Raw genomic sequence first — 12408 nt, 5'->3', positions numbered from 1 at the left:
TAAAATGAAATTAATTATGATTTAATTTAACAATTAATTCTATTAGAGTTATTATGATAAATTAATTATTAAATAACACATACAAATTAATACAAACAATTTATTATTTAGATATCAAATTATTTAAACAATTTACAAAACTAAAATTTTTAATAGAGAATATTCAATAATCAAACAATTTGTTGGGGTCATTCCAATAACGAAACTCATTGAATTCGAAAAATTCTCTAACAAATATTCTGGATTGTGGTTGAAATTATCATTAACAAAAAATTTGTAAATAACACCAAAAAAATGTCATCCCAAATTATAATTAACAATATTTATGTATAGACAAAATAGTAAGAAACACGTATAATTCATTCGAAACACATGCAAATAGTCTCCATATAAAAGATGGAATCTAATAACTTATTATTGAAAATATTAAAAATAACTTTAAATCTTATAATTTCGTCTCTTGTGCGGCTAACAAATGCGATCGATACGGACTCGAGAAATGATCATCAACACAATCAAATGATATAAGCAACAAATGATCTACCAAAGATTAAGAGTATTATTTGAACAACAAAAATTTGAAATGAAAAATTCGATCTAACTAATAAGATTTTGCCAAACAAAACGAAACACTAACTCAATTATAGAAAGAGAATTACATCATAATCAATTGTAAAAAAGTATTAGATTGTAAGAGTACAAGAAGAAATGATTAAGGGATTAAATGTATTTGAATTTTCTGAAATTAGTTTGGTAAGTTAATTAAATAAACTAAACTACATAACCTAAAGCACAATAATAATTTTAAACAAAATGTCTTATTAAACATAGTTAGAAAAAACAAATTTAAATATCTTTTAACAAAAATCATACATTATACTGTAACATATTATTTGAACAAATCTATATCTGAACATAATATATCATTTTTTTTTTATAAAATCAGTACATTGGTTAACAGTTTAGAAGCTAACAATTTGAAACCCTATTTTGATTTCTTCAGTTTTATTAGGTTCCATGTTGAATATCTTAAATTGAAGTGAAAATTATGATGGGTATAAACAAGTTCATATCAATTTAATTCAATATCAATATCACTGGTGTTTTATAACAGACCAAAATTTGTTCTATTTAGGACAAACTGATATATAGAGTATAATGATCACCATAGTATGAATTATTTAGAAAATCCAGTTTATTCTTTACAGATTCACATCTCCAACAAAACATATGAGAAAAACCAAAAAGAAAGAAAGAAAAAGACAACCAATCTCTGCCCAATCTAGTGTTCTTCTTCTTCTTCTTCCTCACAATGAAGGTATAGTAAAAGGCGAACCTATAGGTGCTGCAAGGCCAAGCAACCGCATTATCCTGTACCTTCTAACCTTCCTTGTTGGTTTCTCTGGCAAACTCAACTCCTGATCACAAACAACAATATCAGAAATCTTAAGGCAAAGAGAATAAACAACACAAATTAGCCATTAACTTCTTACATCAAAATGAACTCTTGGTTTTCTATCCCTCTTGCTTCTCCTCGTGTCAGGACCACCATCGCTTTCGATTCTGCTTGATCTCGAAGAATCCCATTTGTCTGTTGTAAAATGAACAAAGGCAACATACATCATTCATTCATTCATTCATAAAACCATAAAGCATGTATTACATTCATTCAAGAAGCATTACCCTCTTGAATGTGTGACCTTTCAGGAGTTAGCTTCAAGCAATCAACATCATCATCACTTGTCTGTTTATAAAAATTCCTTCTAACTTTCTTCTTTTGAAGATGACCCATAACCTTTTTCTCAACTGGAGCTTCATCACTCGATGAGATTCCCATTTTGTTCACATTCTCTCCTTTCTTATCTTCATTGGAAGCATCTGGTAAGAAACCTGTTACATATAAAGTAATAGAATTGATGGCCTAGGTAGAACAAACAAAATGATAGTTGAGAAAACTAGAAAAGCTGATCATTCACATTCATAAATTTGAAACATAAGAGGTGGGTTTCATGGGATTCAATCAAGGGTACTAGATTAACCTTAACAGGGTCTAAATTGGCTGATTATTCAGACAAAGATTTAGACTTTCAGAGCTAGATATAAGCCAGAGGTAGATACAATCTAAGACAAGAGAATTAAAACAAAAATCAATAGAGAAAGAAGATAAGAAACCTAGAGTAGAGGAGGAGGAGGATGAGCAGAAGAAAAAAGAAAAGTCCGTTCGAGGTTTGTGGCCACCAGGGCTTCTCCGTTGGTGCGAAAACTTAGGTATGAGATCGATTTGATGTAATTTGGGTGTCTTCTTGTTCTTGTTCTTGTTCCCCATCTGAGTCTTCTTGGCCATAAGTTCAAATTGAGGAAGAGAGCGCCGTAGGTTTTATAAAGAGGGAAAAAGAAAAGTGCCCTAATAAGAGACAGACATTGGCGATGGCAATGAGAAGAAGAGAGACGATTTCATGGTGAAATTTGATGGAAATAGTCCGCATTTGATTCCCCATTCCTTCCGCTTCAGCTGCCCACTTTATATATTTTCCTGTTCCTTAACAGTGACTAGTCACATATTAGAGCCGTGGTTTCATATTTACTTCAATTAATTTATCTCTTTTTTTCCATATACTTTTGTTAAAAACTCATCATAGTTTCTAAGTTCAATTTTGGAATTTTCAATCTCATAATTTGTATTTTTTTAAGGTTAAAATTATACAAAAACGAGAATTTGTCTTTAACAACTTTAAACGCGATTAACTTATTGTATACGTAATATAATTTAATTAATAAATTTTATCGAATCGAGAGTTTTGACTACCAATTCTAAGGCCGAAAATTTTGAACTAGACACAAAAACACGACCGAACACCAAAAAAATTAGGTTAAGGTCATGTATTTTTTTGTTCAGGTCAAAATCAGATCATTAATAAACATGGCAAATCGGGTTGACCTGAAATGACCCAAAGTAGACCCGATAAAACTATTTACGAGTTATTTTTTTGAGTTCTTGTGTTTTTTTCTACTAAATTATTTTTCTTTGTAGGATTTTTAAAACAGATTTGTGATTTAGTTTCAATTTTTTGTTTTTTAGATGCTATTTTAATTTGAAATAAAGATGTGAATTAATTATATCGGGTTGAGTTTGAGTTAAGTTAGGTCAATTAGGTCGTGTTCGGGTCAATCATAAATAAACAGGCCGTGTTTATGTTAGAGATTTTGACATGAATTACTAAACCTAGTATCGCTCAACCAGTTAACCTGTCAACCCGAACCCATCAACCTAAAACTGACGTATTGTCATCCCTAATCAATTCTTTAAATTTGGTAGTCAAAACTTATGTTGAAGTTTGATAATTAAATTGATGACATTAAACATTTATTTAGAAATGTTAAATTAAGACAAAATTTTATCTTATATAATTTTAACAATAAGTAGCTTAGATTTCTAAGATTTAAAAGAAGAGATTCAAAATTTTAGTTGAAGACTTAACTTGAAAATTCAAGCCAAATGTAACATATTACCTCTTGCTCCCTGTTAAAATCTCGAGTTAACTCTTAAAATCTTACGATTTCATATTAGATTAACAAGTCGATTTTAAGTAAACTCTTAAATAAGTAAACTCTTAAGATTTTAAATTTATAATAATAAGATTTTATGATTTTACGAGTTTTACGATTTTATACAATTTTACGTTTTAAAAAATAAATTTATATTTCAAAATTAAAAATAAAGTTATTATTTATTCAAATAAATTAATTATTATAATTAATTTTTTAAGTATAATTTTTTATAGTATTTTATTTATTATTATTTTTTAATTAATTTATATTTAAATATATAAAATTTTAAAATTGATTAAGTATATAAAATATTTAATTATATATATAAATAATAATAATAATATATAACTATTATTTTTTCAAATTAAACTCTTAATAATGTATATCAAATTATATATAGATTTCAGATAAACTCTAGATTTTACGAGTTTAGATCTGACTAACGATTTTACGTAAACTTTCGATTTTAACCGCCTTGCTCTTGAGTATATCTTATATGACCATTAATGACCCAATATACAATTTTTATTGAGGTGACTAGGAAAATTTGAATTTTTTTTTAAAATAAAATATATATATATAAAAACACCAATTTGTTTGTATCAAATTTAATATTTATAATTGTCATATTTTGGAATGTATTTATTCATTTGAATATATTTTTGTTTGATCAGGTAATTTGAATATGCATAAGTTTTTAAAAATAAGTTATTAAATTAAAGTTAGAAAGTACAAATAAATTAGATTAATGTATTTAACTGAACCTTTTTTCATTTAAGTAGTGGCAAGACCTTAGTTTGGTTACTTAAGTGAAAATATTTTTTATTTTTTATTTTTTATATTTTATATTACATTAAATGACTATAATCATTTTGTTTTATAATTAATGAAACTTAATTTAATTTAGTTGGTTAAATAACATTGTAATTAATTTTTCATTTTTTACATTAAAATAGAAAGATAACATTAATATCTCCACTTTGTTATTTAAACCTCCTTTTTGTTGTTCCTAAGTCCTTAAATATTATAAATTATTTTGTAGCTTTTATAAGAGACAATGCCTTCTTGATTTTTTTTCTCTTGACATTTCAATTATGTATTAATTATTTAAAAAATAACTAATATTAATTTATTTTCATAATATAGGTTTAAAAATTTATTCAATATAATTACATTTGAAAATTTCTAAATTACTATGATTGAACTTTTCCTAATAAAATATGTGCAAAAGTTACCAATTTTTTAAGGAATAAAATATGTAATTGTAGTACTAACTTATTTAAATATATAATCTATAAATTTTGTACTATTTAATTTTCAATTATTTAGTATTATTAAAATATTAATTTATATTATAAGAAGGTAAAAAAAAAATAGTTTTAATAATTTTTTATTGAAAAAATAAAAATAACTCAAGATTCAATTACTTATTTTATTTGTTATTAAAATTGTGAGAAATTTGATGAAATGACTATAATAAAGTTTTATTTGGGGAAATAATCAGCTCCCAATCAAACTTGCTGAGAACCACTTTCCTTATGTTATGACGAAAATATCTCATCGGGTAACGCGACAGAATCCTAATTCGTCGCGATGACGATCGCGTCATGCGACGGCACACTCGAAAAATTGGGGTTTCGACGCTGCGACGCGAAAGAGTATTTTCGTCCGAAAACTAGGAAGTGCTCATTTACATAATTATTGTCAGGCGCCAATTATCTCCCCAATTAAAGCCATTATTAGGTAATTTCATAAATTTTGGAGGACACACCATATACTTTTTAGGTATTAATGTGATGCGTTATTAATAGATGAATTAAAAGATACTTTAAAAAGTTGCATTTATTTTAAATGAATGAGACGGAATATAATAAATCTGATGTAAAAATCCTTTTTGTCATTAAACTAATAGATAAAAATAGAAAAACCATTGACTTTATATTCCTCCTTCTGTATATTCAACTCTTGCATTGAAGAAGACGAAGAAATTATAGTCATTCACAGTCATAGTTTGTTTATCAAGTGAAGATCGAGCACCGCTAACAATACGAACTCGGAAAACCTGAAGAAAGAGTGTAAGTAAGAAATGGAGAAGTTTGCAGAACTGAGAGCAGCTGTGGAATCTGTGGAGCTAGTTGATGCACACGCACACAATCTCGTTGCAATTGATTCCGATTTTCCTTTCCTCAAATGTTTCTCCGAAGCCGACGGCGATGCCTTATCATTCGCGCCTCACACTCTCAGTTTCAAGGTATTATATGCTGCTCCATTTACTACTCAACCGATCTTCACCTTACTTTGACTTAATTTATTTATTTATTGCATTATCTGTTTGAGATGAAATCGGATGATTCTGTAGGAATCAACTTCATAATAGATGATAATAGACTTCGTAATTGCAGAGAAGTCTGAGGGATATTGCTGAGCTCTATGGTTCAGAGGCTACCATGGATGACATTCAAACATATAGAACCAAACACGGATTGCAGTCAATCAGTTCAAAATGCTTCAAAGCAGCAAAACTTTCAGCCTTACTTATTGATGATGGACTTGAACTTGATAAGAAACATGATATTAAGTGGCACAGTAATTTGGTACCATGTGTGGGGCGCATATTGAGAATAGAGCATCTGGCTGAGACGATTCTAAATCAGGTGAGATAGCTCACTTTACGTTAGTTCTAAATGAATTTGTTTGAATATTATGAGTTTTCATTATTACATATGTTTGCATATCCAACAGCTCATTGTTGTTATTGATGTTCAAAGTTGCATGTATACCCTTGTTTGTTGAATACATGAAAGAGGACTCGGTACACATACTCGAGCATCTGTTTCTTCTTCTTCTTCTTTTAAGTTGTTTATTAGTATTTATTTTTGTAAGTACCTGTTTAGCATGCTTACTCTTTTGAGCTTCCTTTTGTTCTTGATGTATTATTAATTAATCAATGTTCATGTAGTCCTTACTGACTTGTTTATTCATTTCCAAATTTTCAGGGGAATCGTGATAAATGGACACTGGATATATTCACTGAAACTTTTTTGAGTCAATTAAAGTCATATCCTTGTCTAAATTATGATATTGATCTGTTTCTATGGGTTTTCCTCTTAATGTTCTATTTTGATGTGTCATCTGTTGTTTGCTTGGTGGGAGCTTAAAGAAAGTTACATCTAGATCATTTCTAATAGGCAACTCTCTTCTTTCTCTCATGCACTTAATTGGAATGTAATGCAAGCAAAAGGCCAGAAGAAATGATTTCTTCTGAGTTCATTTCCTATTTTGTTCATTTCTTTTACAGATCCACTTTCTTATTTTTTTTTTTTTTTGAAAAAGGTGAACCTTTCATTAGAAAGAATGCAAAATGTTTTCAAATGTTACAAAGGGGAGGGAATAAACAAAACAAGATCCACTTTCTGATTTATCAAACCTCTGCATTTTCTAATTTACACATTTAATCTTCCTTTTTATTTCTTGAAGGTGGACTCCCTTCTTAAGGAAATAATTTTCTTGTCAAGTTTTCATATGCATTTATTTTCCTCACTTGTGGGTTTCCCTCTTTACAATGTCTCTTTACCTAGGTAAAAACATACTGTATCTATTCCTGTTGTTTCCTAAGCTATTGGTAGTTGGTACAGTTTCCAATGAAATTGTGGGCTTAAAAAGCATTGCTGCATACCGAGGTGGTCTTCAAATTAATACACATTTCAATAGGAGAAAGGCTGAGGATGCTCTTAATGATATTTTACATGGTAACTCAAGTTTCCAAATCGGATTCCATGTATACAAATTCACAGGAATCATTATTCATGCATTGTGCAGCGGGACTTCCTGTGCAGATTACAAACAAGATTTTCATCGACTATCTCTTTGAGCTTAGTTTGGAATTTGCGGTGTCCTTTGACCTGCCCATGCAGATACACACAGGGTAAGAGTGAAATGGGATTTTAATATATATTCTAGGTTTATGATTTTTCATTTTTTAGGATGAGAATTAAGTACTGGATATAGAAAATATACAACCCCATTTAAGATTTCACTTTCACCCAAGGGGTCATATTCTATTTCTGTTTTTCTGTTATTTACCTTTTCCTCCAAATGCCTCTCTTTATTCTAGTTTTGGAGATACAGACTTGGATTTGAGGCTGTCCAATCCCCTGCATTTGTTACCGTTGCTTAAGGAAGAGAGATTCGCTAACTGTCGTATAGTACTTTTACATGCATCCTATCCTTTTTCAAGAGAGGCATCATACCTGGCCTCTGTTTTTCCTCAGGTCAGACAATATAATTTGGTGTAAACATTTTATTAATAGCACCTCTCCTGACAAATGCCATACTTTTGCTTGAAGGTCTACCTAGATTTCGGATTGGCAGTTCCTAAGCTCAGTGTCCATGGGATGATATCCTCAGTGAAAGAACTTCTGGAGCTAGCTCCCTTAAACAAGGTGAAAATCTATTTACTTAAGTAAGATCTGTATGCTCTAATCTAGCATAGATGAGTGTGTTCTTCTATGGACTTTAGGCTATATAAATACTTGGCTTGTAGATCATTCTATATCAGCCTATATGCAGGTATAGATATTTGATGATGATTATTGCATTTAGGACCTACTTTAAATATTGTGTGATTTTTACGGTAGGAACCAGAAAAGAAATTGTAAGGATGACATTTGTTGCTTTATTATCTTAAATGCACACTCCATTATCAATGATTACAGACAAAGATTTTATGTTCTTATTTTGTTGCTGAATATAATTATGCAGGTCATGTTCAGCACCGATGGGTATGCATTTCCTGAGACATATTACTTAGGTTTGTATGGTTCTTGGTACATTTTCCCCCTTAAACACACAACATTAATAAAATGAAAATTTTCCAACTCTAGACATTTTATTGTGATTTCATTTAATAATAGACCTTTCAATGCTTCCATATGGGCTAACCCAACGCACACATGGCTTACGCAGCGAGTTATAGTTATTATGGGCTTTAAACATTTTTAAAAAAGTTGATGGAGATAAAAGTGGTCTTGGTTCATAATATATTTGTGTAAGATATGTTGTTCAATTTGAACCATAATATATGGAGATTATTAACCAAACAGTAAAAATCTAAACTAAGACGAAAGAGGCTAAATGAAGTTTCTTAATGTTTCTGTTGGTTCTTGTTTTGTTCAGGTGCAAAGAGAGCGCGGGAAGTTATATTTTCTGTCCTACGTGATACTTGCATGGATGGGGATCTTTCAATTCCCGAAGCTATTGAAGCAGTTCAAGATATCTTTGCTGAAAATGCTATAAAATTCTATAAACTTCACATACCTGTAAAGTCTTCTTATTCAAAAAGTGTAATATCTTGCAACCCACCTGGTTGGGGGATTGACACCCCGCAACAAAGTGTCAAACTTGTTCGCATATTTTGGGTAGATGCTTCTGGACAGCACAGATGCCGAGTGAGTATCTTTACGCTTTTCAATATTTAATATTTTATGCAAAACATTTTTTTTGTGAAAAACATTGATAGACGAAGTTACAGAATTACAATCCAATGTGCTATTGTTATGCTCCACATATGTTGTGTAGGATTGCAGTTTCAATTCTAACATCCCCATATTATCATTTCAGGTGGTTCCGGAAAAGCGGTTTGATGATGTTGTTATAACCAACGGGGTAGGATTAACAGTTGCTTGTATGGCCATGACTTCAATGGTTGATGGCCCTGCTGATGAGACTAATTTAAGTGGAGTGGGCGAGATCAGACTAGTGCCTGATTTATTAACCAGGAAGACCATTCCATGGTACTATCTGAATTGCAAGGAATATCAACTATTCATATGCATGTTTTTTTTATTCATACGACCCATATGGAAACACTTTCTATTATTTTTTTTTGAAAAAAGGTCAACTTCCTTAGAAAAAAAGAGCGCAAGAAGCGTGGAAACACTTTTTTGTTTATGAATCTTGTTTATGGATCTGAATCCGGTCCAGATGAGAAGCCACTAAACAAATTTATGAATTTGTGTGAAACTTAGATCTGTTTCAAACGTGGTCTCATCTTAATCGACATCCATATGAGATATCTGACAAAAAAAAAAACGTTTCCAATGGGCCATTTATGAATGATCTTCCTACATGAATGACATCTTTTACCTGTCTCAGCTGCATGGTTTTGATAAAATTGTTTCCTTGTGTTTTGTTTTAATTGGCTCCATTTCGTTGTTGCATATTCTTAAATATAAAAAATTTGCATACAGGATAAAGGGACAAGAAATGGTTTTAGGTGACATGCATGTGATTCCTGGGGAACCTTGGGAATACTGCCCAAGAGAGACACTTCGTAAAGTGTCAAAAATCCTGAAGGATGAATTTAACTTGGTAAGACTTGTAGCCTTGTAGGGATACCTATTTTTCTAGAAAATAGTTCTCTATAATTGTCTAAAGAAAATGTATTGTGCAGGAAATGATTGCAGGTTTTGAGAATGAATTCTATCTGTTGAAAAATGTCATAAGGTAATTGATTTGATGAGATCTTCACGTTCTTCCTTTATCTTATTTTTTGCCGTGTTTGTCTTTATTATGGACGCATGTTTTTCTCAGGAGTATGTAAGGGTTTTATTTCATTATTATGATCTTATTTAGTAAATATTAAAAACTTCAGGGATGGGAAAGAGGATTGGGTACCATTTGATCTTGCACCCTACTCCTCATCCTCATCATTTGATGCTGCTTCTCCTATATTACATGAAGTTATAACTGTCCTTCAGACTTTAAACATTCCAGTTGAGCAGGTAGGAAAAACAATCAGATCCTTTTTTCCCTATGACAGTAAAACGATGATTTTGATAAAAGATTATTCTCACTTATTGCACAATGTGACTTTGTTGCGTGTTCTCTCTTTTTTATATATAATATTTATTGAAGCTGCATGCTGAAGCTGGGAAAGGTCAATTTGAGGTGGCACTTGGCTACACAACTTGCACCAAGGCAGCAGATAATTTAATTTATACCCGTGAAGCAATTCGGTCGGTTGCAAGGAAACACGGATTGCTGGCTACTTTTCTTCCAAAGTATGGATTTTGTACTTTTATGTAACATATTTAATTTTGACATTTTCATTGATGAGTATCCTGCCTGAGGTTGCATTACAGATATGATTTGGGTGATATTGGGTCTGGCTCACATGTACACATAAGCTTGTGGGAGAATGGTAAAAATGTGTTCAAGGCATCCGACAAACACTCTAAGCATGGAATGTCGAAAATTGGCGAGGAGTTCATGGCAGGGGTTCTTCATCACCTTCCTTCTATTTTGGCATTTACAGCACCAATTCCAAACAGGTTTCAAATTTCATTCATCACTTTGAAAATAAAAATAAAAATTCATCTCAATTAATCAATTACCTGTTTTGATTTTTATTGCTCAGTTATGATCGCATACAGCCAAATACATGGAGCGGAGCTTACCAGTGCTGGGGTAAAGAAAACAGAGAATCTCCAATAAGAACCGCGTGCCCACCTGGAATTGAACATGGCCTTGTGAGCAACTTCGAGATTAAATGTTTTGATGGTTGTGCAAATCCACATTTGGGATTAGCATCTATAATTGCTGCTGGCATTGACGGCTTGCGGAATCATCTGTTGTTGCCCGAACCCGTTGGTAAGATTATTTCTTCACTTGTTATTCGCTTTTTAGACACTGTAATTAGGAAAAAAACTGAACTTTTTCTCTTTAATGGCAGATGAAAACCCTTACAACCTTGCTGGGAAACTGAAGAGATTACCAGAGTCACTTGCGGAATCATTAGAAGCTCTCAAGAAGGATGCTGTCATGGAAGATTTGATCGGTTCAAAGCTTTTGGTTGCGATCAAAGGAATACGCAAGGTATACTCTTAATGTGATAATTTATTTTATTTTGAAAAAAGTGACTCTTCTTTGTTACCGTTGATAAAAAAAAGTATACATGAAATGAGTTGTGACAAGTTAAACAAAGTTAACCGAAAAGAAGGAACAAAAGTAACATCACCCAAGTCTAATACAAATTTTGAGAGCTTAAAGCATTGTTAATCCTAATTTGATAAATTTTGAGAGTTTATTATAATGGGTGGTTTGTAATTGTTGTTTATGAGAAAAATCTTTGGTTTGCAGGCAGAGATTGCATATTATTCTCAAAACCGTGAAGCGTATAAGCAACTCATTCATCGGTACTAGTTTGTTTTATCTTATGGCGCGTTTTTATCTTATTCTCAAGCTTTCATGATCTGTTATTCAAAACAATGAACTTCAAAATTGAGATTTTTTATAGACTTAAATTATGAGTTGTTTTCGGAAAAAAAAAACTTTAATTCATGATGGATCATATCAATAATTATTCTCATTGTTTTTTTTTCAAAGTGTATAAATTTAACTCATGGCTTTTTCTTTTTGTATATTTTGTTTCAAGTGTTTAACTTTAACTAATCTGTCATGATAGATTATATCATTATTTATTCTCAATGTTTTATGCCTGAATGTTTTGTCATAGTTTTTGCGCAACCACTATGATATAATGATAATCGTTTCTGCATAAAAAATGAAGCGAAGTTTTAACTCTTAAGCTCTAATCTGAATGATAATCAAAGAAATTATAAATTTTTTATCAGATGCAACATGAGTTACTCTGTTCTGTAATCTGGATCATGCAAGACTTATAAGCAGTATATAATTATGTCATTTCCATAGTTGAATTCCAACGCAATGCTGTCATAAAGGCTCAACAGCCTCGTGCTATATAGTATAAACACTTGTGGGTCGATCCACGAATCAAGAGACCCTCCCATATATTTATCTGGAATTATTCGAGCCACCCAAACAGAAAATTGTCATACT

General features: G+C 31.1%; 2 protein-coding genes across 2 annotated transcripts; one reads left to right on the top strand and one right to left on the bottom strand.

Annotated features, from left to right (window-relative positions):
- Positions 1-1149: 1149 nt before the first annotated feature.
- Positions 1150-2502, bottom strand: LOC124915342. The gene is made up of 4 exons (XM_047456043.1): positions 2173-2502; positions 1684-1890; positions 1494-1591; positions 1150-1418 (listed from the first exon to the last, which is right to left on the bottom strand). The coding sequence occupies exons 1-4, from the start codon at positions 2342-2344 to the stop codon at positions 1308-1310; spliced, it is 588 nt and encodes a 195-aa protein (XP_047311999.1). The 5' UTR covers positions 2345-2502; the 3' UTR covers positions 1150-1307.
- Positions 2503-5513: 3011 nt separating this feature from the next.
- LOC124920163 (protein fluG) lies at positions 5514-12036 on the top strand. Its single transcript, XM_047460583.1, has 18 exons — positions 5514-5800; positions 5952-6203; positions 6546-6607; positions 7183-7298; positions 7369-7474; positions 7664-7820; positions 7896-7991; positions 8311-8359; positions 8725-8996; positions 9169-9341; positions 9798-9918; positions 10001-10053; positions 10202-10331; positions 10465-10610; positions 10692-10880; positions 10967-11199; positions 11282-11424; positions 11689-12036. The coding sequence occupies exons 1-18, from the start codon at positions 5636-5638 to the stop codon at positions 11749-11751; spliced, it is 2526 nt and encodes an 841-aa protein (XP_047316539.1). The 5' UTR covers positions 5514-5635; the 3' UTR covers positions 11752-12036.
- Positions 12037-12408: the final 372 nt, after the last annotated feature.

The sequence above is a fragment of the Impatiens glandulifera genome, chromosome 1, assembly GCF_907164915.1.
Source record: "Impatiens glandulifera chromosome 1, dImpGla2.1, whole genome shotgun sequence".
In the NCBI taxonomy this organism is placed as follows: Eukaryota; Viridiplantae; Streptophyta; class Magnoliopsida; order Ericales; family Balsaminaceae; genus Impatiens; species Impatiens glandulifera.
The sequence above is the reverse complement of the archived record's forward strand: the minus strand, read 5'-3'. Positions and strand labels throughout refer to the sequence as shown.